The 26,305-nt window shown below is 41.3% G+C and overlaps 1 protein-coding gene across 5 annotated transcripts in view; it reads left to right on the plus strand.

The window, feature by feature from the left end:
* The window catches only part of KCNQ1 (potassium voltage-gated channel subfamily Q member 1), a 613,215-nt gene that overhangs the window by 160,427 nt on the left and 426,483 nt on the right, over positions 1-26,305 (plus strand). For all 5 annotated transcript variants that reach the window (XM_090032512.1, XM_090032508.1, XM_090032510.1 and 2 more), the window contains exons 3-6: positions 12,924-13,050; positions 14,805-14,883; positions 16,508-16,604; positions 18,040-18,180. In XM_090032512.1, the coding sequence (XP_089888638.1) occupies positions 12,924-13,050; positions 14,805-14,883; positions 16,508-16,604; positions 18,040-18,180 (444 nt within the window). The remainder of the gene's footprint in view (positions 1-12,923; positions 13,051-14,804; positions 14,884-16,507; positions 16,605-18,039; positions 18,181-26,305) is intronic.

Raw genomic sequence — 26,305 nt, forward strand, 5'->3', positions numbered from 1 at the left:
GCTGGTTCTGTCCCTCTGCTCTCTAGCCAGAGTGAAGGCGGGGGTGTGGCCGGATGCAGGTCTGTCATGGCCTCCTGAGGCAAAGGGAGCAGGGAGGGGGTTTATTCCCCTCTTCTTCCCCTCTCCCACCAGGGGACCGCAGCCAGGGTCTGCCTGGTTGGGGTGTAGCAGACCCTGTCATGCATTCCTCACTCGCTGCTAGAGCAGTAGTCAACAGCCGGAAGCAAACAGGGAGAGGGAAGGGGATTTAATCCATCCCCTCTCCCACTGGCAGCTGGGGTCTGCCTGGCCAGGGCAGAGCAGCCCCTGTCAGCCATTCCCTCCCTCTCAACTCCATTGGCAGGGGAGAAGGCATGGCCACATGGCCAGAGGTAGCTGACAATTTCTCCAGCATATGGCTGCTTTGCCAGTGGCTGGGGCTGTGCGGCTGAGCCAAGCTGGCCTGTGGGTGTTGCTGAGGGTGGATGCAGAGGGGCCAGCCCAGGCTGGGCCATGGGGGCCGGGCCTTTCCCAACAGGCTTTGGCTTGGGCTGGGGCCACAGGAGCTATGCAGTTAGATTGCATAGCTCCAGGTGGGGCAGGGCTGTCATGGAGCCATAGCAAGCTGGGAAGGGCCCAGTGGTGCTGGTAAGGGCAAGCTGAGAAGGGCCTAGGTCATGGGGTCAGGGCCCTTCCCAGCTGGCTGTGGCTCCATGACAGCCCAACATTGGCGGCAGCTGCAGCAGGCTGTGGTGGGTGGCTGCCAGGCTCACAGCCTGCCAGCACCTCTGAGCTGGCCAAGATAGTCTGCTGCCTGGCCAGCCGTGACCCATGCTGTTGAGCCAGGCTGTCACGGAATTGCAGCCAGCTGGGAAGGGCCCTGCCTCCACGATCCATTCTGGGCCAGCCATGGTGGGCCCTTACCAGCTGGCTGCGGCTCCATGACAGCCCCGCCTGGCCTGGGTGTGGGGAGCTGGAAAAAGCCTGGCTGCACAGGCCTCATGGCCCCAGCCTGAACTGCAGTCCACTGGGAAGGGCCTGGTTCCCACAGACCAGCATGGCCTGGCATCTCTGCATCTGCCCTCAGTAGCACCAACAGGCCAACTCCACACAGCCCCAGCCCCAGCCCTAGCCCTAGGTGGATGGCAGGGCCATGCCAGCTGGCTCTGGGCAGACCCCCCCCCCCCCCCACCACCTGAGCAGGAGCAGGGGTCCTATGCTTGCCCAGAGACAGGGGAGTTTAATTCCTCCCCTGTGTCCCCCTTTGCCTGAGGCACTGCTCTGGCCAGTGTCTGATCCCAGGGACAAGCCTGGCAAGGGCTGCTCGCCCTTTCCCCTTCCAGGCACACCCTGGCTGGGGTCCCTAAAAGCTAGGTTTGAGGGGTGTAAACCCCTCCGCAATCAAACTTAGCCCCTGCCAGAGCATGGCCACACTACCTAGGTCAGCTTCCCTCCAGCCTTGCAGCTGCTGAAGACTGGAAGAGAGGGCTGCTCTTGGGCTCCTGGCTCCTAGCCTGAACCACTGCAGGAATGTGGTTGCATTTGCGGAATCAAAAGTGAATGTCTATTCACATGCAAATCAGTTCAGTCTTTTCAGGTTAGACTAACCTGTAAAGATTGAATCAATTCAGATTCCAGTCCCAACCAAATGACCCTCACTCCTGACCTGTTTTCCCCCATCCCCAGGTCCCAGCACTCCAGTGTGTGGGGCCAGGGGGAGCATGGGGAGCACCAAGCAGCCATGATTTCCCACATTTTTCTCCTTTAAAGGAGAATGCATTTTTAAAGTGTGTTGATCCATTTTTAAAGTTTGTTTATGACCCTTTCATATATTCTTGTGACCCTTCTTTTGGGTTGTGACCCACAGGTTGAGAAACACTGACCTAGTGCAACCCTTGGTCATCTAATCCAACCCCCATTTTACTGTATTATAAATTCTGTCATATTTATGCATTTGCTTTTATAACATATATGACAATTTTTAATTTTCTCGAGTTCATCTGCATCTGTTGCTCATTACTGTTTCTCTTTCCTACTACCCTACTTTTGCATCTGTTTCTTTTTTTTCCCCTTTTATACTCCATCCCTTGGCCTACTTCTCCTCTCCCTCACTGCTGTGTTCTTTAACTTCATACCCCAGTGCTTTTAAGAGCTTGGCCCCATGAAGTGCAGAGAGCCCTCTATTCCCATGTCAGAGGGAAAAGCTGACACTATCATCATTAAGTTTTTAGGTTTTTTCTAGTTTTGTATTATGTTAGACTTGGAAGGTACCTTAAATTGTACCCCTAGTGTGTGAGATTGTGTAAGAAAACAGTTTTTTCCCTTTCCTTTAATTTTTTCTTTCTTATTTTTTTCCCTTTATTTATCTCTACCCTTATGTCTTTTCCAGCCTTCATCCCCTTATACACTAATAGTCAGCCCTCTGTATGAGTCAGCATCACACTCATGCTCATTCATCCTCCCCAGTCCTTTCCAGCAGCTCCTGGTCTTCTGCTCTCTACTGTCCCTTGTTTGGCGAGAAAGGCAGGTAGTGATCCTAAGGACTATCTTGATATCAGTTGTTCAGGCTGCCTTCTTCTAAAACAGGGAAGAGTGACTAAGATTACCTTCTCCCTGCATGAGGAACTAGAAACCATGTTTTATAGATTCCTAGAGCTGTACTGGGTTTGTAACTGTGGCATTAAGGACATCCTTGAAAAATTGTAGTAAACATCCACAAGATTGTAACAATGAATTGACACCTTCTGTCTCCCACACATGAGAAAAGGACTATATCCTTTGGTTTGATATTTATATGCCAGGTGTCCACATGGCATCATCCTTTTACCTCCTTATTTTGCTACAAATAAATTGATAATGTAAGAGGCTAAGTACAGACTAAGTACAGTCATAAAGCCCAAGGCTGAATTGGTTTATTCTTTATAGATTAGTCTAAGTTGTGTAGAGTGAACCAATATGCCAGTAAACAGACATTCTGTTTTGATTCTAGATAGGCAGCCACATGCCTGTAGTGGCCCAGGCCACAAGCCAAGGGGTGCTAGAGCACACCTCTTTGCTGGGCTGTGGGGGTGGGGGGGGGGTTGCAGGGGAGGTGCAAAGCATCCTGGGATGCTGGAAGACTGAGTTAACTAGAATCTGGAGGGAATCTGGGACAGAAGTTAAATAAACTGATTTAACCTAAATCAGTTAAGTCTGATACTATATCCATCCAGGTTCATCTTAAATCAGTTTCTGCCATTTTGAAAGAGGTTTATGTGCACTGACTTTCTATTGTGTTACAGTTTTAAACCAGTTTCTGATCACTTATACCAGTTTTTGTGTCATTTCTATCCCTAGCCCTGTTGTATTACAGATTCAAACTGATTTCTGATCATGTATATCAGTTTATGTGTAACTTCTGTCCTTAGTCTGAGTGATGCTGTAGCCATGATAGTCCAAAAAATATTAGAAAGGAAGAATGTTTGTGGTTCATATCTTTTATTGGACCAACTGCATGGTTAACATAGACATATGTAAGTTTCTGATTGCAGTGCATTCTTCGGGTCAGACTACTATATCATAGATTTATCACCCCTACCATTAAATTTTGAAATGCTAAACTAGAAATCTGATGGAATGAAAAACATGAACTGAAATCTGGTATCCCTGAATTTTGAGGAGGGGAGCAGCCTCCGCGTAGTGACTTCAGGTCTCCCTTCCCTCTGTGTAAATAGGCAGGAACTATACCCTGCTTTGTTAGCATAGTTCACCGTGAAAGGTGTAGGCCTGGAATCAGGGTACTTTCCTTTGTGAGGAATGTTAAAGTGGGAAACCAATTGTAATTTTGGCTGCTTGAGGTTCATGGAAATCTCATGATTGATACTAAAACAGTGAATGTAATGATAATGATTTATGATGAATTCTAGAATAAGTACTACTTTGTTCAGAATGAAGTGATAGATAGCTGCTCCATGACTGCTCCATGGTATCTGATTTATATTTTGGTGTGGATGAACTGTTAGTATGGATGTAATTGTTTGCCCAGTATGTACAGAGATTATTTTTTGAACCCAGGTAAAGAATGACCCCTGGAAAAATCTATAACAGGAAATTCTACTAGCAAGAACCATGCTTAAGCACAATTTGGGGTGGTGGTATGTACTGTGCTATTGTAGGACAAGATTGTTCAAAACATCCATTAGAAAGTACTGGGAGTCAGGCATATAAATGGATCTGTTGGTAACTCCTAGATCCAGCTTATCCAGTTTATGCATGATGCTTACATTTCCTCCATTATCATAATATGTGAGCATCTTTCCTCATTTAATTCTTTTTATCTTCACAATATCCCTAAGAAGTAGGAGTATGATCCTCATTTTACAGCTAGTGAATAAAGTCACTGAAAGACTGGTTGGCCACACGTTATGTCTGTGGTGGAACAGCAAATTGAACTTGGGTCTTCTGGATCCCAAAATAGCATCCAAATCCTTATTTACAAGTGGAGGTGCTCCCATAATGTGAATGAAAGGTTAAGCCACTTCCCTTCTCTTTGACTCTGCAGATGGTGTACTGGTGCTGGAGATCTACATAGGCCAGTCTGGGTAGGCCACAGGGGCAGAGTTAAAAAGTAACATACCTCCTGACTCCCTATAGTCTGGAGCTCAAGGTGGAGCTCTGCACTGGGGCACCAGAGGCAAGGATAGGGTGTGAAGGACAGGGAAACCAGGGGACATGGCCTGGAGAAAGCCATGCCCTGAGTTTACTTACCTAATGCAGGCACAGTGAAAATGGACACGGAGCAGGATGGCAACACCATCCTCACACTTTATCAGCTTGCTCTTGGGGCAGCTGAGACAGTGTAGGGGCGTGACGTCATCAGCCAGCGCCAGGAAAGACATTCAAAAGCCGGCACAGGGCAGCGAGACAGGGAGCAGCAGCAGTAGTGGCAGCTGCAAAGCAGCTGTAAGCTCCTGGCTGGCACACCTGGCTGTGCTAAACCCTGGGTGGGGGGGGTGATCCCTGAAAGGAACAGAACCAGGCAAGAGGACAACGCCTGGCAAGGTGAACATGAGGAAGGCCGAGAAATCGAAAACCCAGCACCTGACAGACGCATGAGTGGGAGGAAGGGTACTGCCTCCCAGTCTTCTGTGGTTAATTTCTGTTTTTCTCTTGGGGCCTGACATTGAGGCCATGTACTGTTACCATGGTGACCAGAGCTGAGAGGCCAGGAGCTCTTGGGGACTCTGGGGCAGAAGGCTCTATTAAGGACAGCGCTGAGGGCCTGTTCAACAAAAGAAGGTGGTCTCAGAGAATGAGACCTTTCCTGCACATTGTTAAAGTTATTGAGGTGGGGTGAACTTGAAACAACCCTAGCCAGTCCCTAGTGGACCCTCAGCCACTGGTAAGGCCACTGAACTTGGCTAGGAGTCACAGCAGGCCCTGTCAGGGTGAGACGGGTGACCACCGAGAAGTCCAGACTGTCTACTGAGTGGCATGTGTACAACAGGTTGGCTCTTGGAAGGGGTTTAGGGGAGGCAGAGGCCCAAGGCACATCCATCTGGAGCACCCTTTTAAGAGTTTAGGTAATAGAGGAGCCTCCCTCATTATCTTTTAAGAGCACGATGTGGTAGGAAAGCGATGGGAGTTTCCCAGAGGAGATGGTGCGCAGTGGATGCTAATGTCTGAGGTAGACAAAGCCTGAGTGTGGAACCACCCGGCCCCAATCTGTAGTTGCTGGGGCTTAGACAGGCACAACATGTTCAAATTTTCCTCTCAGAATGTGTCAAAGGCCTTTAGGCCCTTGGTTCTTCAGCTGTGGTTTGCAACTGGTTTGTAGATCTCCCTGAGGCTTCTGTAAACCTTTATACTCTTCTTATTGATAAGCTTGAAGATAATGCTGTGTGGTGGTCTGGGAGAAATTTGAGCATTGACAGCAGTCCATTGGCCCCAGAAGTTTGGGAAACATGGTCATAACCCGTCATTTGAAATTAGAGCGGGTGAAAAACATTTTGTTGAAAAATAGCCGTTCTCAAAACGGTCATTCTTTTGAATGGTCGTCTTTTCCGTGAAACTTAGAAACAAGAAAAATTTGACTTTCCAGTATTCCCCCTGCCCTTTTCCCTTCTCCCACCTTCTTTTTCATAACAAAAAGGAAGACAAAAAGACAGATGAGGAGAAAATGTACATTAACAGAAAAGCTTAGCCTAAATAAGCACCAAATAAAATTGACTCCTTTTCAAAATCCCTGGAATTAAAAAAACCCACCCCACCCCATTTTTTTTCCATGAAAAAGATCTTCACAGTATTTTAGTGTTGCATAAAAGGAAGTGTCTGCTGTATTCGGATTATTCCTGCTTTGTGGTTTCAAACACAGGAGCTGTATACAATGTGCCTGAAACTAGATTCCACCAATCTGTTTCTTTTCCCCAGTGTTGTTTTACAAGTTCAGATTTTGCCTTTTTAGATCTTAAAAATGCCAACTGGTTTCATTTTAAGTGCATAAAACAATGATAATGGAGAGATACTTCTTTAAAAATTATTCAGTTTGAGTAAGACAGATAATGGCAATTTTTTTTCTGGCTGAGAGGAGTGGCCCATTAAAAAAAATAATGTCAGTTGTGGGAGAAGGGGTGAGATTTATGAAGTGTGCAATGAAGGCTGGGTAGGAGGTGAATCACCTTTTTGTGGAAATGAATGAGGAAAATTATTATATAAAAAGCCTTCCATGAGCCAGTGGACAAGGGGAAGAGAATCAGTTATATATAGGAACAGTCAGCCCCCCTGTAAATGGTGTTAAGGATGCAAAGTTTTGATTAAAAATAAGACTTTTGCACTTGCTCTGAATCTTTAATAGGCTCAGATGAACAGTTCTTTCCCATCCTTCATAACATTTGGTATATACTAAGAAAGGGAATGTGCATGTTTGCATGTGTATTCAGGCTCCTTATCTGGGTGAAGTCCTAGCTCCAGTGAAATCAATAGTTCTGATGCTTACTTCAGTGAGGCAGGGGTTTCATTCTGTTTTTACTCATCATGAACCCTGTCCTAGAAGGTGTAGGGCAAACTCTAGCTTTGATCCAGCAAAAGCAATTAAACAAATGCTTGAAGTAAGTGCCTAGGTCTGTTGAATTCATTGGGATTTAAATTTAAGCATGTGCTTAAGTGCTTTGTTGGATAGGAGCCAGAGTATTTTGCACTGTGAATGTGAAAACTCAGGTGAGTTTCTTCCAAAGACTTTTATGAAGCCCTGAAGTGCATGTTCTTAAAATACGCAGAAAGGAGATATAATTTTGGGAGATCTTAGGAAGTTGATACTTCCTTAATCTTGCCAAATATGTCAGTGTTAGAGACTACCTAAATATAACACTTTTGGGGGAGGGAGTAACTCTGATATAAATAAGGATCATGAACTAAGTTTGAGGGCTTGGTTTCACTTAGTGCAAATTCCTGTTAAATTTTGTCTACAACCAAATCCAGAAGTTAAAGAATGCTCTGTATTGTGAGGAGAGGGGTGCCAGAGATGGCTGGGTGAAAACTCCCGTCAGAAACACAGGTGCTCAGAGAGCATGCCTCAGTGCTGACACCTGGGGCCTGATTCAGTATCCTTTGAAGTCAGAGGAAAAATCTCCTGTTTCCTTCACTGGGATTTGGATCAAAACCTTAAGGAGAAGATATTAAAGACATTAAATCTGGGGTTTTTCTAGGTGCCTACTAGAGTTAGGTGCCCAACTCCTATTGAAATTTCAGCCTAAAAATATATGCCTGCAATATTCTTTATTGGTCTTAGAGCTATTGTATTCTGCTTCTGCACTGAGGAGGGAAAGAAAGAAAAGCTTCAGCAAAAGCAAAACAGTCAGTTTCCAACTCTCTCTCATCATAAGCTTCCCTTATTCAAAACATAAAAGGGTTGTGCAAATATTATTTCACTATAATGAAAAACATTCATAAAGTGGCTTTATTCACATCCAGTAACTTCTTAGGATTAATGATGGAACTCTGAAGATAGAAGGGTGATACCATTACCCTGTTTTTAATGTTTTCCATTGCCTGTTTGTTTAACCCACGTTACTCAGTGCTGATAAGGAATTTTGGCAAAGGACACTTAGCTTTTTGAAGTAAAGATAAAGACTCAGCATGAGACACTAAGCTTGGAACATTTTTTTAAAAAACATAATATTTATTGTTTTAAACTTGTAAAGATTAACTGTAAGATGTGTGTGTGTGGGGGAGGGGGAACAAGTGAATGAACTGAAAAATCCTAAATAGCAGTTTTGGCATTTTCAGGTTTTCAGTATGCATCTGAACATGAAAAAGAACATGGTTTTCTTTTCTTTTTTGATCTCCACTACAATCAAGTCAGAACGGTTACTTTCTTGTTGACTTTGTTTCGATATCTATGTGCCTACCTGTCTGCCTCAGCTATCTGATCTTGCTGCCTTCTATATATCTAAGAGACCATAATGCAACTTCAAGGGAAAAATCGATGTAGAACAATGAGGGGCCTGTCTATGCTAGGTGAAAGAGGTTACAAGAAACAGTTGCCTGTAGTGTCTTGAACTTGCATGGCCTGCACAAAGCAATACGTGCAGCTGCTGTCTCAGGCATTTTGCAACCATTGAAGTGTCAGTTTATTGGAACCCTTGTGAAGAGGACTCTAGCTCAGGTCAAGCTGAAGTGTCGTGATCTACAATAGTTTCTCAGTATGCAATAGAAATGGTAGAAATTAGAGCTGTACTGGTTCAGCAAATGGCTTTCCCATTGGGTTTCCATCCCATATTGTGATGCTTCACATCTGTAGCAAAAAGAAGTTGATTCTTCCCATAAGCCCCAGCACTCTGCAAGCAGTTTTCTATTCCATATTATTTTCCTCTTGTGCAAGCTACCAGATTCCTTCTCCTGCTACCACACCACATCACTGATGTTTCTCTTCCCTTGCCTTTTACCTTTCCATCTTCCCCTTCCTGCTCCTCGCTTTTCTTTGCTGTGGTGGTTTTGTTTCAGATACCTGTGTTTCAGATAGGCTGGGCACTGAACTGTGAGGCCTCTTCTGGACAATGCCTTCAGTGGGCTTGCATTAAGCAAGTAGACCTAGTGCATTTAAGAACCAGTGGGTGAAACTCACCCTTAATAGAACTCAGATAGGTTAAAACTCTCAGACAAGAAATAATTTGAGGACTGGTTGCCTACTAATACAGCTCTTACTTAATGGGAGCTAGCTCTGACTCACACCAGTGTAAGTGAGATGAAAATCAGGTTACCAACATTTTTCTTTACTGGCTTTTGGTAAATGGTACCTCTAGCTATTGAGGGGTGATACGGGGAATTTTCATGCTTCAGAGAACATGTTTGTTTGTCTTTGAAATGACTGCTCTGACTTATTTTAAATTTTAAATAATGTTTTTTCCCTCTCCCTGTCTGCAACTTTTCTAGCAGCTTATGCACAAATGTAGTGAGACAAATTCATCAGTCTCTTCCACCCCCTAATACTGATTAGGCTTATACAAGGCAAGGTATTAAAAACACTTTTGTCTGTCACATGGCCACGGGTGAGGGAGGGGGTATTTGCCAGTTGCTAATGGATACCTGAAGTTTTTGTGTATGACCATGAAGAACAGCTTGTGCACTTTTACCTCTGATGTTCTCTGAATAACTTGGGTCTCATTTAGGTCAATAAGGCTTTATCAAAATGTCAGGAGTGAAAAATGTGTCTTGGTGTAAGCTGACTGGTTGTTCCCTCCAGTCACAGGAGTCTATAGAACAATCAATGTTCTCTAAGCTTGTCTGCATGTCATGCAAAGAACTGGATGACAGTAACCATTGACTACATGTCTATTTCATTGTCTTTGGGACAGCCCACATTTGCATACTTGCCAGTGTTCCTGTTATCCAATGAACCGTGGAGGGTCTTTAAAAAAACACACACAACTCCAATGCAAATTCCACAAACAAAAAACACACACATTAAAAAACCCCAAAACAACCCCTCCCTCCCAATTCACGGTCCAGACTTCAGATTTTCATTCTCTTGTTTCACACATTTTGATAAACCTATAGGTTTTGGTCAAGAAATAGTATTTTTGTTGTTGTGCACAATATGTTTAACTTTCCGTTTTTTCCTTCCAAATGATTCTCCTCCCCCCACAAACCCCATTTGGGGTTATCTGAACACTATTGTCTCTGGCACCCCATGTGATCTGAGGCCATAGGTTCCTTGCTCAAATAGCCTCTTTTGAATAAAAGAAACTGGTAGCTCCCTGCTTAATTATTTGTCATTGTCTTTCACTGAGGGAGCTTCTTTCATAATAGTGATGAAAGAGGCTATATTAGCTTTTTAGGACACAAAAAGGTACTAGTATAGTAGAGCTTGTTGATTATATCTTTATATACCAATACAATGTCAAAAACAAAATTAACAACAATGTTATTGTATCAGTAATGATTTTCTCTTTTCGTAGTACTGCACTCAGGGTAATGTTTTAATTTTGCAATTCAATGCCAGTTGAAAATGTAAATAATGAAAACTAAACTAAAAAGGGAATCCTTTTTTATGTAGAATTACTATATCACACCTTGTATGTATGTCGGGGTGGGGGGTGAGGGTTTGGCACTGTCTTACAGTGGAGACCCCTTTGCTTTTGCAAACATGGACCTGTAAAAATGTTTCTCAGTAAAACAGTACTCTGCATAAAACTTCCATCCTGCTCGTTTCTTTCATAATAGTCTGGAAAGAATTTGCTGTTGATGTAAATGGGCCAGGCTTCATATTTACAAATTGACAGATATGGTCACTGTCATGTGATTTTGCTTGAAGTATAGTTGGAGCAGAGAGAGACTATAGACAATTGCAGTCGTTAACCTGCTGCATCTGGCAACAGCTTGCACTGAGCCTGAGACATTAGAACTTGTCAAGCAAAGAGTGAGATTGTTGGCTAGTATCCTCCTGTCTTTTGAAAAGTGTTGTAGTGTCTTCAGTTAGAATAGCTTAACTTCCAGAGATGAACATTTTAACGCACTATCAGAAGGCGGGGATTTTAGAGTCTATTCCATCTCCCATTGAAGGCAGTGGTGTGAGCCTATAAGAAATAGAAATCTTCCCTTTTCTTCTAGTCTCAGAAGCCTTATTGCTATGCTAAGCTTTAAGGGCAAAATCTCATACATACTGAGTTAATGGCAAGATTCCTGTTACCTTTGATAAGGCCAGAATTTTACTGTGTTTTAATTAAGAAACCATGCTTGTATGTATAAACTAAAAGGCATGGGGACAGGAGGACATTTATCAGAACTTCTGCTGTTATCATCATCCAGGGGTGCATTATCATGAACTAAAGTAAAGAATAAAACCACTGTGTTCTTTTGTAATTATTTTTTATGATCCTTTAGAATTCTGGTCTTTTACCACTTTATGCTTTATGTAGAACATGACATGTAATGTGCGTCTTCAGTGAAAAACCCCATTTTTTATAGATTTCATAGACATTAGGGCTGGAAGGGACCTCATAAGATCATTGGGTCCAGCCCCCTGCCCAAGGTGTAGGAAGTCAGCTAGGGTCAAAGGATCCTGGCAAGATAAGCATCCAAATGTTTCGTGACAGTGTCCAGAGTAGGTGTTTGCATCACCTCTGGGGGGAGTCTGTTTCAGGCCTTGGGGGCTCAGACAGTAGACGTTTTGCCTTATGTCCAGCCTAAAATGGTCTTGCAGGAGTTTTTGACTGTTGGATCTTATCCGCTGGGGTGCTCTGGTGAACAAGTGTTTCCCCAGATCCAGATGCATACCCCTGATATACTTATAGGCTGCCACCAAGTCATCCCTGAGCCTGCACTTCTCCAGGCTAATGAGTCTCATAGCTTACAGCTTCTCTTTATTTGAACTACAGTAAGTTACTCTCCCTTTTGCTTTAGGTAGGAGGATGAAGCCAGTTTCTAATTGAGTATGAACTCTAAATAAAGGAATTACAGTACCATGATTCCTTGCTACTTTGAAGAAAATACAGCAAACGTTATTTCATCAGCTAATTGCCAAAAAACGTTGCCTGTGATTTAAAATGGAGAGAAATATGGACTGAAAAATGTCACTAATTCCTAATATGGCCTAATTCCTTTCCTAAAAGATCCAGAGGGATGTTAGAACTATTGGTTTCATTATTGATATTCTTTGGATTCTACTTTCTTGGGTATTTCAGTTAGAGCACAGTAGTCCCTTGAAATATTTAAAATGGGTCAGTCAAGCAGTATAGCTGGGACTGAACTGTGTTTTAAACACACTTCTCAACCAACTCTGTTCTTGGATAAATTCTAAAACTTGACCTCAATTTAGATTCATGATTAAGTTATAGTTCAAGTCTGACTTTGCTTCAGAATTGAACCACAGATGAACTCCTGACCCTGACGGAAACTCTAGTTGATTTTAGGAGAGGGGGGAAAGGATTTCTTTTTAGGTTTAAACCTGCCTGGAAGCTAGATACTTTGTCATATACAATTACCAGATATGTTACTTTTAGCCATATTGATTGCACTTAGGCTGAAAAAGAGTAAGTAAATGGTTGGTTAAAACTGTTGCAAATGGTATGTATAATGTACCTTTTCCGGAAATTAGACGTACTAGCAAAATACTTGTCCTATGAATACAGAGTCTATTTGTTTTCTTTGGCTAAGTCAGGCAACTTTCTGCTTGAATTACTGAAGCCAAGTAAATTATGTAGAATGATTTCAGTTTTAGCACATGCCAAAGAGCCAAACTGTGTATTATTATGGTAGTTAAACTTACTCTTAATCATATGTCTCATTGCTTGTGGAGTTTCCCAAGTTTCTGTAGTTTCAGTCTTCTTGTTATATTGCATATTTTTTCTCTACCCAAGTTTCAAGTTTCATTTCAGTGCTCCCTAATGTTATCTGAAGAAAAGGAAAAGCGAAAAAAGAAAAAAAAGCAAACTAGAAAATTAATCTAGTCCCCTATCTGTTTCCTCTAGGAAATTGTATTAGTGGTGTTTTTTGGAACAGAGTATGTCGTTCGTCTGTGGTCAGCAGGATGTCGCAGTAAATATGTTGGAATATGGGGAAGGCTCCGTTTTGCCAGGAAGCCTATTTCGATCATTGGTGAGTATATGTGGTTTGAACAGTTATAACAAATACTAAGAAAAGCTGTGTTTCTATAAATCCCTTGAATATTTCAGAGGAATTTAAGTTTCCATAGTGAGTCCAGCAAAATTAGAGCAAGAGCATTTTTCATGAGCATTTATATAGATTAGACTGTTCTGAGGAATCTGCAGTGCTGTCAGTTTCTTCTTAAGGAAAAAAAAATCTTTTAACTTGATTTCCTTTTCCAGGAAAGGGATACTTTCCCTTCACAACTGATTTGAAATTTAGCCAAATCTGACAGGGTCTCCTACAGTTCCATGTTTTGAGACAGCCTCAGTATCGCATGCAACATGTAATAGTTGCAACTTTTACAATTTTTAAAAGACAGAGCTCACTTCTCAGTGCCCATATTATCAATGTTGATTTACATGGCTTTATAGCTGAACCACCTATAACATGCTGGTTAGTGGCAAGTGACTTCATTATCAAATATTATTTGTATGTTAAAATCTCCTTCTTGAGGTGTTCAGTGCTTCATCTAGTAAATTATTTCTGAATCCTTCTCTTCTGTTAATATTAAAAGTCACAATCATAAGAAATATTAACTGGGACTAAACAAAATCCCTCCCTATTATGCCTAGGCACAGATACGTACAGGAGTAGTAGCGCAGGGGACAGATGGCATAGGGGAGAGGGTTTTAATATGCAAGCAGGGTGATCAGTGTGATGTGGCTAATGTCATTTCAAGGAAAATTTCATACAAATATTGTATCGAGGTGATGTACATCATCACAGAATATTTTGTGCCTCTGTGTGTGTGTGTCTGTGTAGTATCATAACTATATCCTACATGTTGGCAGTAAGCAACATACAGCTCTGTTTCCGTTTGCATTCAGACTACAGATTCATCTCTCCGGAGACTTACAGCATTGCAAACGCCTAAGCAGTATCAAACTGCTGTCAACCTAGAAAAACAAAACAACCTCCCGTTGCCAACATACACACTATAAAACTATTTCCTCTTTTTTCCAAAAGGTGGATTTTCTTCTCGAGTTTACCTGGGCCTGAGGCAGTGTTCTGTCCTTGAGCAAGGACCAGTTCAAATTACTGATTACTTGGAAACCCTGAGGGTTTTTTATGCCAACAAGAGCTTTATGCTGTTAGAAAGGGGTTATTTCTGGCTTGCCATTGGGATGCAGGACTTGTTTCCTTCCCTGGTAATTTTCAAGGTACCAGACATTAAATCATGACAATTTCTGGATAGCAAAGCTATTTTGGTTATTTTTTTTAAGGCATATAAATATGTTGGTTGTAACTTTTTGTTCCTTTCTAGTCTGGGATAAATTGGATTAGTATCACTAAAGTACATGGTTTTATAGATGGGAAAATGTGAAAAACATGTACCAGTAAATTAAAAGATTGTAAAATATACAAGTTATATGGAATAGATAGCAGGTTCAGATTGATCTGTGGGTTGTGGAGCTTACGTAAATGATTGTATTGATGCTGTATTAAAATGACATGTTACAGTACTTTTGCCACTGCTCTAAAATGCAGCCTCCTAAGGTGCAATAACATCTTTAAAATATCAGACCATGCTATATTCTTTTCATACGTTACAAAACAGATCTTTAGATATAGCCTGGATTTTATTGACTAGAAAGTGCCACTCCCCAAAGAGTTAACATATCAGCTTTGTTTCTAGTAAAAATTGGTCAATGTTTCACATGAAGCCTCAAACTCATTAGCCTAATGTATTTATTTTTTTCCAGATTTAATTGTAGTTGTTGCTTCAATGATAGTTCTTTGCGTGGGCTCTAAAGGTCAAGTGTTTGCAACCTCAGCTATCAGGTAATAACAAATCAATAACTGAAAAAAATGTCAGTTTTTAAGGGTTTATTAGTATTATGTTTTCCTACTCTTCTCCCTGTTGTCGTACACAGGTTTACATTATCCTTAATGGAAATTGTTCTGATTTATGTTAGTGGAGCTGAGAATTAAATGTCTTAGTTTACTACTCTATCCCCTACCTCACCTCAGTTACAATGATGAAATTACTTATAATGAAGCTACAGCATCCATAAGCCAGCAGTGATCTATTAAAATTTTATTCAGATTTGTGACCTCGTCTTATAGCTAAAGTATTCTTTATGGATAACCACTGACTTTTTCAAGCTTTATACGTAGCATATTATGATTTAGGGTTTGACTGTTGAAAAACATGCAGCCACCTAAGACCTTCTGGTCATTCTGCGGTATTTCACTGTGTTCCTGACTGACTGACCATATCTCTTGTATTCGGGAAAGTTGGTCTAGCTGATTTCCATGAACAAAGGGATACATTTTAGCTGCAGTTATATTATGGTATATCAGTGAAGGCCAACCTTTTTAGCAAGCATGCCACAAAATTTGTCTTATGCCAGTGGTTCTCAACCTGGTTAGGCTTGAGGCACCCCAAGATAAATTCAGGACACCCCTGGATAGACTTGAGACACCCCTTGAAAAATGCCAGCTCTTCATTTCCCCCCTTTGTTTTTTTTTTGACTACAGAAAAATAATAGAGCAGTTTCTCTGTTGCAAAGAATGCTGAAAGACCACAACTATGCATTTCTGTTTGAAATCTCTGGGTTTATCTTGTGAATCATGTTTGCACACCTAACAGCACTAACACTGAGTCCACTCATGGCGCCTTTCAAAGGATCTCAAGGTATCCCAGGATGCCATAGCACTGTGGCTGAGAATCACTGCTCAATGCCCTTTCCAAATGCCACTGCAGTCCCCTTCCCTGGCTGATCTACTGGTCTGCTTTCTGCGCTCTGCCCTATTTATAGCTCTGCTACATGCCTCCTCCTTCACCTTTAAAATGAGATACTACATAAAGATACAGCAGCAAAGGTGAATGGTTTTTTGAGATGCTTAATGCAACGTAGATTAAGTCTACTGCACAGTAGCATAGGTTTTGCTGTGACATGCTAATCCGCAGTAAAATAGGCTACTGCACATTACAGCATCTCATACAGATATGCCCTCTTAGTATATTATTTCCCCTGTCCAACTATGTCAGACTTTCTGGATTTTTAAACTGTTGTCTTTGTCTCTGATACAAATTTGGCCTCTCCTTTGAAATTTTTGTTATGTTTGAAAGGATGTTGTGATTCCTCTTTGTCAAGATATGCAGACATCAGCAAGGGAATAATTTCTATAATACTCTGTCTGCTTCCAGAAATTCTGCAACATTGGGCATTCCTACCAAAGTTTATTTCTTGTCCACCCAATCTCCCACTTTAGTCTAACAGTAAGCAGCATAAACAATGGGGGCAGAGGAGTAGTGGAGCTGATAAACTGATGGGAATTATCTAACTGAAGTGATCTGTCTCTCTTAACTCACCTTTCAAAGTTGCTTTCTCTTCTTTATATGCCTTGTCTTGTATCTTCAGCCTGCTGGAGCCTAACTTATTAAAAAATTGTATTCCAGGGGTATCCGTTTTCTGCAGATCCTGCGAATGCTGCATGTTGACCGTCAGGGTGGCACATGGAGACTGTTGGGATCAGTCGTTTTTATACATAGACAAGTAAGTTAGATTGTGCAGAGGGATGGAATAACACCTCCTGCAGCTGTTTCTTACAAAGTCTTGGAACACAGGAAAATATTGTGGTGTTGTAAAACACATGAACTCAGGGACATACAATTGATGAATTTCATCCAAATCCTGTTGCCTTCATCAGTTTTAAGGATGAGTAGTAATATCCTTAAGGCTGATTTTTGCCTAAAAACATTTTCAGAACTTGGAGATTTGGGGTCCTCTGACTTTTTCAGTGAGACCTAGATACTGAAAGGCCAAGTATTGAAATGTGTGTCCAAATATCTTGAAAAATGGGTTTCTACATGCTCACATTGCTTTGAAAATGGCATTTTAGATGCCTTTGAAAATTTTGTCCAACAAGAAATAATCCACAGCACACTTACAGGCTCGGCAGCACTATGCTTGCCAGCACCATAACTGAACAAGACCTGGGTGTCATGATTGAGAGCAAAATGAACATGAGCTACCAATGCAATGCCATAACTGAGAGAGCTAATCATATACTGGCATGCATCTACCAAGGCATCTCAAGTAAAGTAAAGGATGTTATCCTTCTGCTCTACTCAGCCTTGGTGAAACCGCAGCTGTAGTAGTGCATCCAGTTCTGGGTGCCACACTTCAGGAAGTACATGGAGAAGCTGGAGAGAGTCCCAAGGAGGGTCATGTGTGTGATTAGAGGCCTAGAGACCAGGTCATATGAGGAGAGGCTGAAATATTTTGGGACCGTTCAGCCTGGAGAAGAGAAGACTCAGAGGGGACTTGGTGACAGCCTATAAGTATATCAGGGGCATACATCAAGGCCGGGGCGGGGGGGTGGCATCTGTTCACTAAGGCCACCTAGAGGAGGCACAAATTGATTGAAGATTGCTCCGGGCTAGACATAAGGAAAAACTTCTTTTCAAGTTGAGCGCTGTGGGTTTGGAATAGGCTTCTCCAGAGGTGGTACAATCACCCACCCTGGCAATCTTCAAAAAGCCTCTTAACACCCATCTTGCTGGGGTCATCTGATCCCATCAGTCTTTCCTGCCCAAGTGCAGGGGGACTGGACCTGATGATCTGTAAAGTCTCTTCCATCCCTGAACAACTATGAAATTAGGATTTTTAGTTAGCAAAAAGTTAGTTCACCCACTGGATTTACAAAAACCATGACAATTAGGTATTTTAAATTCAGATACTTGTTTTGAAACATAAATGGAGTTTCATAACACACTGGGCCAGATCCTGAGCTAATATAAGTGTTTCAGCACTACAAAACTCTCACTACTACTAGAAGTAAGTTGACTTTGTACCAGCTGCGTGTCTGATGATCTATGTGAAACGGCTGCCGAAATTACATTTTTGGTTCATTTATTTTGCACAAAAAATTAAATATTATGTAGTTCAAAGTTCTTTGGGTAAAAAAAAATAATAATTCTAATTTCAGGAGCTGATAACCACATTGTACATCGGATTTCTGGGCCTGATCTTTTCCTCTTATTTTGTGTATCTGGCTGAAAAAGATGCTGTGAATGACACAGGAGAAATAGACTTTGGCAGCTATGCAGACGCCTTATGGTGGGGAGTTGTAAGTAATAGTACATTTTTGCAGTTTCAAATAGCAGTTAACATCCTGAAGTCTATATAGATGTAGGAAAATTCTAGCAACAGCAGCAAAGGTTAAAGTAACCTCTTATTACTACAGCAGAGTCTTTTGTTTCCTTTTTGTCATGTTAGGCCAAGATGCTACTGCAGAAACAGCAGCTTGCAGATATATTTTTTAAACTAGTCAAACAATTAAGCCGCTGTGTAATGGAGTGTTCTTATTGCTTTACCACACTCAGTTTATGCTAGTTCTGTATTGTTGGTTGCTACTTCCATGAACAAATCTAGGGTTTTGAAAAACCGGGATACAGACAGTATGGTGCATCATCACATGTAACACAACACATTTTTTTCCAAGTAAAAAGAAACTAGATTCTATAATAATATGCTACGAGCCTAGGCCTATATTATTTAGTTTAAGATCAATGCAAAGGAAAATATAACTTTATTCAAATATGCATAATTTGCTGTATCATATATCATGGCTTAAAAATACAACAAACTAGGCAAAAATAAACAAAAGATGTTGTTTCTTTAGTCCTATAGTCATTAGAATGAAATATATATGTCTTTTAGATCCATAAAATAAAATCAGGACTTCTTGAGTATCTTGGCAGTGCATCCAGTGTTTCACTGAAAGTTATTTCTACACCTGAGTTAATGTTCGCCCAAGTTAATTTTTCCACACTTGAGTTAATGTTTTTAGCTAGTATTAAAAAAACAGTCTGTAGGGCTGTGAAATGGGAGTTACATTACCAGGAGCAGCTAACAGATAGCAGAATTGCAGAAGAAAGGATGGCTTAATTAGTGGGAATCTTAGCTCTAGTTAGCTCCCATACTGACAGTATGAATAAAATATTTCTGTGGCATGTTTCGATGAAGGCAAGAATCAGAATTAGGCCTTCTGATTCAAGTCTTGTCTATTTAGCTGTCCCAGTAAATATACCAATTTCTTCATCCCTACTAGTGATGATCCTCTCTCTCTCACTCTCCCTCCTCTGTCCCCTGCTCCCATTTGCAAATATTGAACAATTTAGTGGCCATATTTTGGGATTTCCATTTTTTTTGCTTCTATTTTCCTTTTGTTTTCCCCCTCTGACTTTTAAAATGTAGCCTATAGATTATTTCAAAGGCTGCAGTGTTTTTTTTCAAAACAGTGTTCTTTTTTTTGCGTGGTATTTCTTATGATAAGGCTATAAACGTAAGAGTTGAAGATATTCTTTCAACCAGTCTGTATCTTATTATTTCCTGGTTATGTCTTTGCTGTCACTATAGAACTATTTCTTAGTGAACTGAAGGCTGGGCAGGATGCCATGTTAGGTGCCCTCTACCTGTGCAGGTAAGGGTACAATGGGATCTAATGCATGATCTACACAGTTGTGAACATGTTGCATGGCAGGAGGCATGGTTGCTCATTAGATCCTATCACACCTTATTGCCAGTGCAGGGGAAGCCTGATTCCAAGCTCCCCTTGCACCAAAAAGAAGCAAGCTCCTGTGGTTGGAAGCCCCAGCTCCTGCAATCTCCCAGCCCTGGGGTTTTCAGGCACCCTCAAGGCTGGAAGATGTGACCATGCCCCATGGCTGCTGGAACCCAGCTGGAGTTTAGGCTATTTTGCCCCTTAAATTCTTGCAGACTGTACAACCAGCTTTTCCAGCTCTGCAACATTCACTGATGGTACCTGATACTGCAGGTATCCGGCTGCTGAACTGTATAAATAGCCTTCTCATGAATCCAACAATTTATCTTGTTATATAGGCTGATATTGAGAACTTTATGGGTTTTTCTCTTCCTGTCCACCAAGACAAAATATAGCCACTTTTAAGATCAGGACATTTGCCATTCAGCAGAAGGAAGTACAGTTTAGGCAAGTTACTTTTTCACATCTTTCATGAAAGTAAAGCATTTCTGTAGTTCTTTAGTGTAGGGTTCACATGACACTTTAATTAACAGTGGCAGATGCAGCCACATCTAAAATATTCAGTGACCTTGATCTAACTACTGAAAGTAGTACATTTGACAAGTATGACTGGTCTCCTAAAATTATAGTAAAACTTTTCTTAGTAGGAGTGAAACCAGTTAGCCTATAAAAACGCACTCATGCCTTGCTTCAGGGAATAAATTATTCAGTTGTGGGAGTGATGGATACCTCTACCCACCATCTCTGATTTACAGTAAATTTAGAGATGTAGTTAGCTATGTTAGTCTGAAGTCAAGTAGAAGGCAGGGTAGATCTGCACCTAACGAAAGCAGATATATATAAAATAGGTACAAATCTACCCTGCCTTCTCTGTTAAATGTATACATTTACTAGGTTTAATCATGGGCCCCATTTATAGTAGAGGTGTGGTGCTGGCTTGGGTGGATTACCAGTCCAAGTATTTTAAGTTAGTATTAACTTAATATAATCCAACTAGATCCTGTTTATCTCTAACTCAAGGATATTATAGTAATGATAACTCCTGAAAAGTTATAGTTAATGAAAAACATTTACAACCTCCTGGCCTGCAATACATGAGAAATACTTCCCAAATCTCTACTGTTACCTGAGAAACCATGACCTTGGACAGAACCAGGAAAACTCCAGGCTACAGACCACTGTGGTGAGGTACAAACATAGGCCATTGGGGAGGCCATTTTACCTTTTTCCTTCTGGATGCTTGTCTTGGCAGGATAGATGCCTCTGTTTCTGTCTTGCCACTGTGGAATTGCTGCCATTTGACTTTGATTTTGATCCCAAGGGATTAGAAAAAGAATAAGGTGACAGTTTGGCCTGGATGAGAAGACACTGAATGGGAGACTGGTCACATGGGTGTATTTATGAGACTACAGCCCTGAGGAAGGCAGTCCTGTGAAGAGTAAGGTGGTTTAGTGCTTAGTTTGCTAACCTAGGGTAGAATAGAGCTATGCTCAATTCTCTGCCGTTTAAAAGATTTCTTATATGATCTCAAATAAGTTGCCTAGCTTCTCTGTTCTCCCCCATCTAATTGGTCTCTTTTGTTTAATGTGAATTTACTTGGGGCCTTCATGGTGTATTTGGCAGTCAGTTCAACTTGGGTCCTCCTTTGAACAATCTGTTGGATGCTGGGCATTTCTCTGTAGCACATCAGCTTTTGAAGAGAGCAAATACTGTTTATGTGGCATTATGCAAAGTTGATGTACATCCTTGTATATCAGAAGAATAGGTTTGCTTTCTACAGACAAACTTGTATCGAGATACAGAGACTGTGATTTTAAAAATCAACAGTAAACTCCTTGTCCCTCCAGAAAAACAAGCAGGAAAAACTCCAACCTGCTGTGGCTTAGCATTCCTTTATATGGGGATTGGTAATCTTACAGACTACCATGTTTCAAAAGAATACAGGAGAAAAAATCAGTAGGTCAGATGTTCTTGCCAAGCTTGTCAAAGAACATCACTTTCAGGAAACATTATTTGTTCCCTGTTCCTGTTCCTTTCTTCCTTGGCTATTAAGCCAAACCATGCCTGGGGCAAATTGAGGGGAGCTCTGCTTTTGATATCTATTGCATGATACAGTATTTCCGTCCCCCACATCTGAGCAAACATCATTCAGGAAAACCATTATGCAGATTGCTATTGCTGAAGGCTCTTTGATCATGAACACCATTTGCCATGATCAATTATCGAACATGGCTCTGCATGATTATTAGAGACTGTACTTGTTTCTTTGAACTGGATTCTTACCAATCGTGTCTGCCAGGTACCTTTTTATAGTGGAAAGAATTCTCTGTCTCTTTTTAATTTTAATTCATAGATATCTGCCTATCTATTGTTTGCCTTCTCATTTAGATTCTCATCTCAGCAAAGCAATTAGACATCTGCTTAACTTTAAGCATGTGAGCAATCATATATCTATTAGAAAAACATAAGCACATGCTTAAATTCCATTGGAAATCAGTCAGCTGTAAGCACTTGCATATGTGCTTTATTAAATAAGGATGGGAATTACTCATGTGCCTAAATTAAGCATATGCAGTCTTCCAGATCAGATTGATTTAGTCTACACTCATCATTTAATAGCGTCATTGAAATGCTACCTAGTAAAAGAAATCCTTCATAATTTAAGTATTGTAAAATGCAGTTTAAAATCTTTTGTAGAACATACCCGGAGTTCAATTTGGGACACAAGAAATAACAAATTTGTACATTCTTTTAGGACTCTACTAAACAAAGAGACTAAACTCAACTGCATCACCCCTTTTTCCAAACTTTTTTCAGGGTTTCATAGGGTTTTTAAGTAAGAAGCAATTCATATTTCAAGATGTTGTTTGCCTAGGATCTATGCAACTGCCCCCTTCTGGCTGAATGTTGACTCGACAAGCAGCTTCATTCATCTTCAATTAATAAAGATCACCATTTTTCTTCACCTATCCATGGACTTTTAATAAAAGATACCAAGGAGGTAGGAGAGAATTCTGATTAGAGAAGTACAAAGAGATTTTAGGGTGTGATCTTCTATTTATGTGAAACCACAACAATGAAGAACATTTCCTTCTAGAAAATGATTATGTTCTAGGCCAACTCCTTAGCAATGGTAAACAGCTGCAACTTCATTGATTTCAGCTGAGTAATGAAAAATTCCACAAGCCGAGGAAAATTCCTCGGTTTGTGGAATTCTCTATATGTACTTCTTAAATCAAGTGGGTACAGGTGTTACATATATCTAGGACTGAGCTATGCTGAAAGAGTGCTGAGAGCTCTGAAAGAATTGACTGATGCCATCACACAACCCATGGCAAAAATATTTCAAAACTTATGGCATTTGGGAGAGGTTCCAAAAGACTGGAAGAGGGGCAATGTTGTACCTATCTACAAGAAAGTTAGGAAGGAGGAGCCAGGGAATTACAGGCCAGTCAGTTTGATGTCAGTCCCTGGAAAAATCCTGGAAAAAAATATCAAAAAATCCATTAGCAATAGACTAAAGGAAGGCAACATTCTAACAGACAGCCAACATGGCTTCATTGTGGGCTGGTCACGCCTGACCAACCTCATTTCCTTCTCTGATCTGGTAACACGCCGCCTCAATAAGGGAACTGAGTCAACATGGCACTTGGTGACCAGTGGTGTCCCTCAGGGTTCAGTACTTGGACTGGTGCTTTTTAAGAGATTCATTGGATTTGGGTGTTAAAAGTGGACTGGCAAAGTTCAGAAATGACACCAAACTATGGGGGCCTGTGGTCAGGCTGGAGGATAGGCTGGTGGATACAGGCTGACCTGGGCAGGCTCGTAAGCTGGGCAGATCAAAATCTGATGATATTCAGCACTGAGAAGTATAAGGTGCTCCACCTGGGGAGAAACAACCTGCAACATGCTTACAGGCTCAGAAGTGCTATACTTACTAGTACCACAACCAAAATAGACCTGTGGGTTTTGATAAACCATAAATGAACATGAGCCACCAGTGCAATACTGCAAAGCAAACAAAAACCTGGCATGGATCTACTGATGCATTTCAAACATCTGTTCAGTCTGGAGAAGGGAAGACTCAGAGGGGACTTGGTGGCAGCCTATAAGTATATAAGGGGTGCACATCAGGGACTGGGAGAATGTCTGCTCCCCAGGTGAAGACTAGGACTACTGGTCATAAATTGGTAGAAGACTGCTTTAGATTTTACACAAGGAAAACTTCTTTATAACTCGAGTGTCCAGGGTCTGGAATAGATTCCCCCCAGAAGTGGTACAATCACCTACTCTGGCTATCTTCAAAAATTATCTGGATGCTCACCTTACTGGGGTCATCGGACCCTAGCAGTCTTTCCTGCCCAAGCACAGTGGGGCTGGACCTGATGATCTTGAAAGGTCTCTTCTAGCCCCTAACAACTCTGAATCTACAGATTTCTTATATAATTTTAGATAAGTTGCCTAGCGTCTCTGTTCCTTAGTTCTCCCCCAGCTAAAATGTTTTTTTTTGTTTAACGTGAACTTACTTGGGGCCTTCATAATGTATTTGCCAGTCAGTCCAACTTGGGTCCTCCCTTGAACAATCTGTTGGACTCTTTGGGCATCTCTCTGTAGCACATTAGCTTTTAAAGTGAGCAGATACTGTTTATGTGGTATTATGCAAAGTTGATGCACATCCTTATATATCAGAACAATAAGTCTTTTTTTCTACAGACAAACTTGTATCTAGATACAAAGACCGTGATTAAATAATCAACAATACCCTCCTTATCCTTCCAGAAAAACAGTGGGGGAAAAACTCCAAGCTGCTGTGTTTTTCCCACTCTGTTTTTCTCAGTGAATTTACCAATAGACTGTCTATATGTCTGAAGGTGGATGTTTGTGCCCAAAAGCTTGCAAAGAACAAATTTTCCAGTTGGTCTAATAAAAGATATCACATCTACCTAGGGTATATTCTACAAATGTCTGCCTATGTCCTTAGAGCAACACAGCTACACCCAACAACCAGCTAGATTTCTTCTTTCATGAATGATCTAAAATTTTTCAGAAGTAGGTCTCTGAATTCTGGCCATGGCTCACTTCTTTCTAATATGCTTAATTATCTTGCATAGGTTCTGGTGCTCTGAATTCCCTCCACTTTGTTTCTAACCTGTGCCATCTAAATAGTGCTTCTGCTTTTCCCTTATAAATATTATTATGCGTTATTAAATATAATCTACTAACCAGTGCTGAATGGAAGAAATTCTCTGTAGGATTTTCTGGAACTCTTGTCAGAATGTCTGCATGTATTTTCCATATACATGTCCTTTCATCTTGCTGATTGAGATTTAGAGGACACTACTTGGATAGATAAACTCCCCAGTTTTGTGTCTGTGGGACTTTTCAGTAGAACCTTGCCAGAGAAATGTTAAGTGCAGATATATGTTATTTACATAGTATTTATGCAGAAATGGGGTTTGTACAAAGTTATCAAAGCTTGTTAATAGAAACTGTCCATACTGTAGATTTCAAGAACTACATGTGCTCAAGCTTAGTGTTGGAAAGGTCAAATCCAATACCTGCTGTTAGCTTTTGACTTTGTGTGCACCCTGATTGATGGTGGCCAGCTAACCTCCCACTGTTTCCATTCATTTAATCAGTAAGTAAAGATGGGCTGGCATGCTGCAGCCTGTAGTGTCCCAAACAAAAGGAGTGGGTATCACTGTACTGGAAAATCTAAACAACTAACAATGGATTAATTATCAGGCATGACTACAAAGCAGCCTGTATTCCCTGTGACTTCTAGTGCCTCTGTGGGTGCATGGCCATTGGATTATTATTTTTGTGGGTTTTAGGATCAGGGCATTTAACTCATGAACAAAAATAAATAATCAAGACATTGTTATAAAATTTATTTTACAGCTTATCAAATTATAAATACTATACCTCTTGGGTGGTTTTAAATCCTTAGGAAGGTTAGTTTCCCCTAGGTTAACTGCCCTTGTAGTCTGGAAAAAAAAATTCTGGATTTTTCATCATCTCCTTAGTAATACAATACAGCGCTATTATTTTTATGTGATGCCTGTCATACAGGGAAGGACTTGGGTTTCCATCTTAAATCTTGGGATTCTTGCAGAGAAGAGCCACTAGGATGATTAGGAGAATTGGACAGCTTATGTTACCAGGCAGAAAACAGGGCATGGTGACCCCTTAGAGACTAACTTGTTCGGAGAGGCATAAGCTTTCATAGGCAACAGTCTACTTCATCAAATTTATCCATTCATAGGCTGTCACCTATGAAAGCTCATGCGAGTCTGGATGAGCTAATCTCTAAGAGGCCACTCAGCCTTGACACATAGCTACGTTCCGCTCTCTCTCTCTGTTCCTAGGGCCTCCTCTACACGTGCAGGTAAAGGGATCCAGTGTGAGATCCACACAGTTGTGCCTCCTGCCACTTCATGCACCCTGAGCCTAGGACATCATGGCTGCTGCAATCTCCAAGGCGCGGGGGTTTCACATACCCCTGGGGTAGCCATACCGCTTAGCTTCTGGGACCCAGAGTCGGCAGGTGCTGGGGCTGAGAGTCCCCTCAGTTTTGGGAGTCTCAGCTCTGGTTGGGCATGGTGTACAGGGGTTGACAGGGGTCCCAGCCATAGGGGAGACCCTGCTACACTTGCAAATTAAAGCTCGATAGCAACCAACTATAAAG

This window comes from Crocodylus siamensis, chromosome 2 (assembly GCF_052110815.1).
Source record: "Crocodylus siamensis isolate JL-2025a chromosome 2, ASM5211081v1, whole genome shotgun sequence".
Lineage (NCBI taxonomy): Eukaryota > Metazoa > Chordata > Crocodylia > Crocodylidae > Crocodylus > Crocodylus siamensis.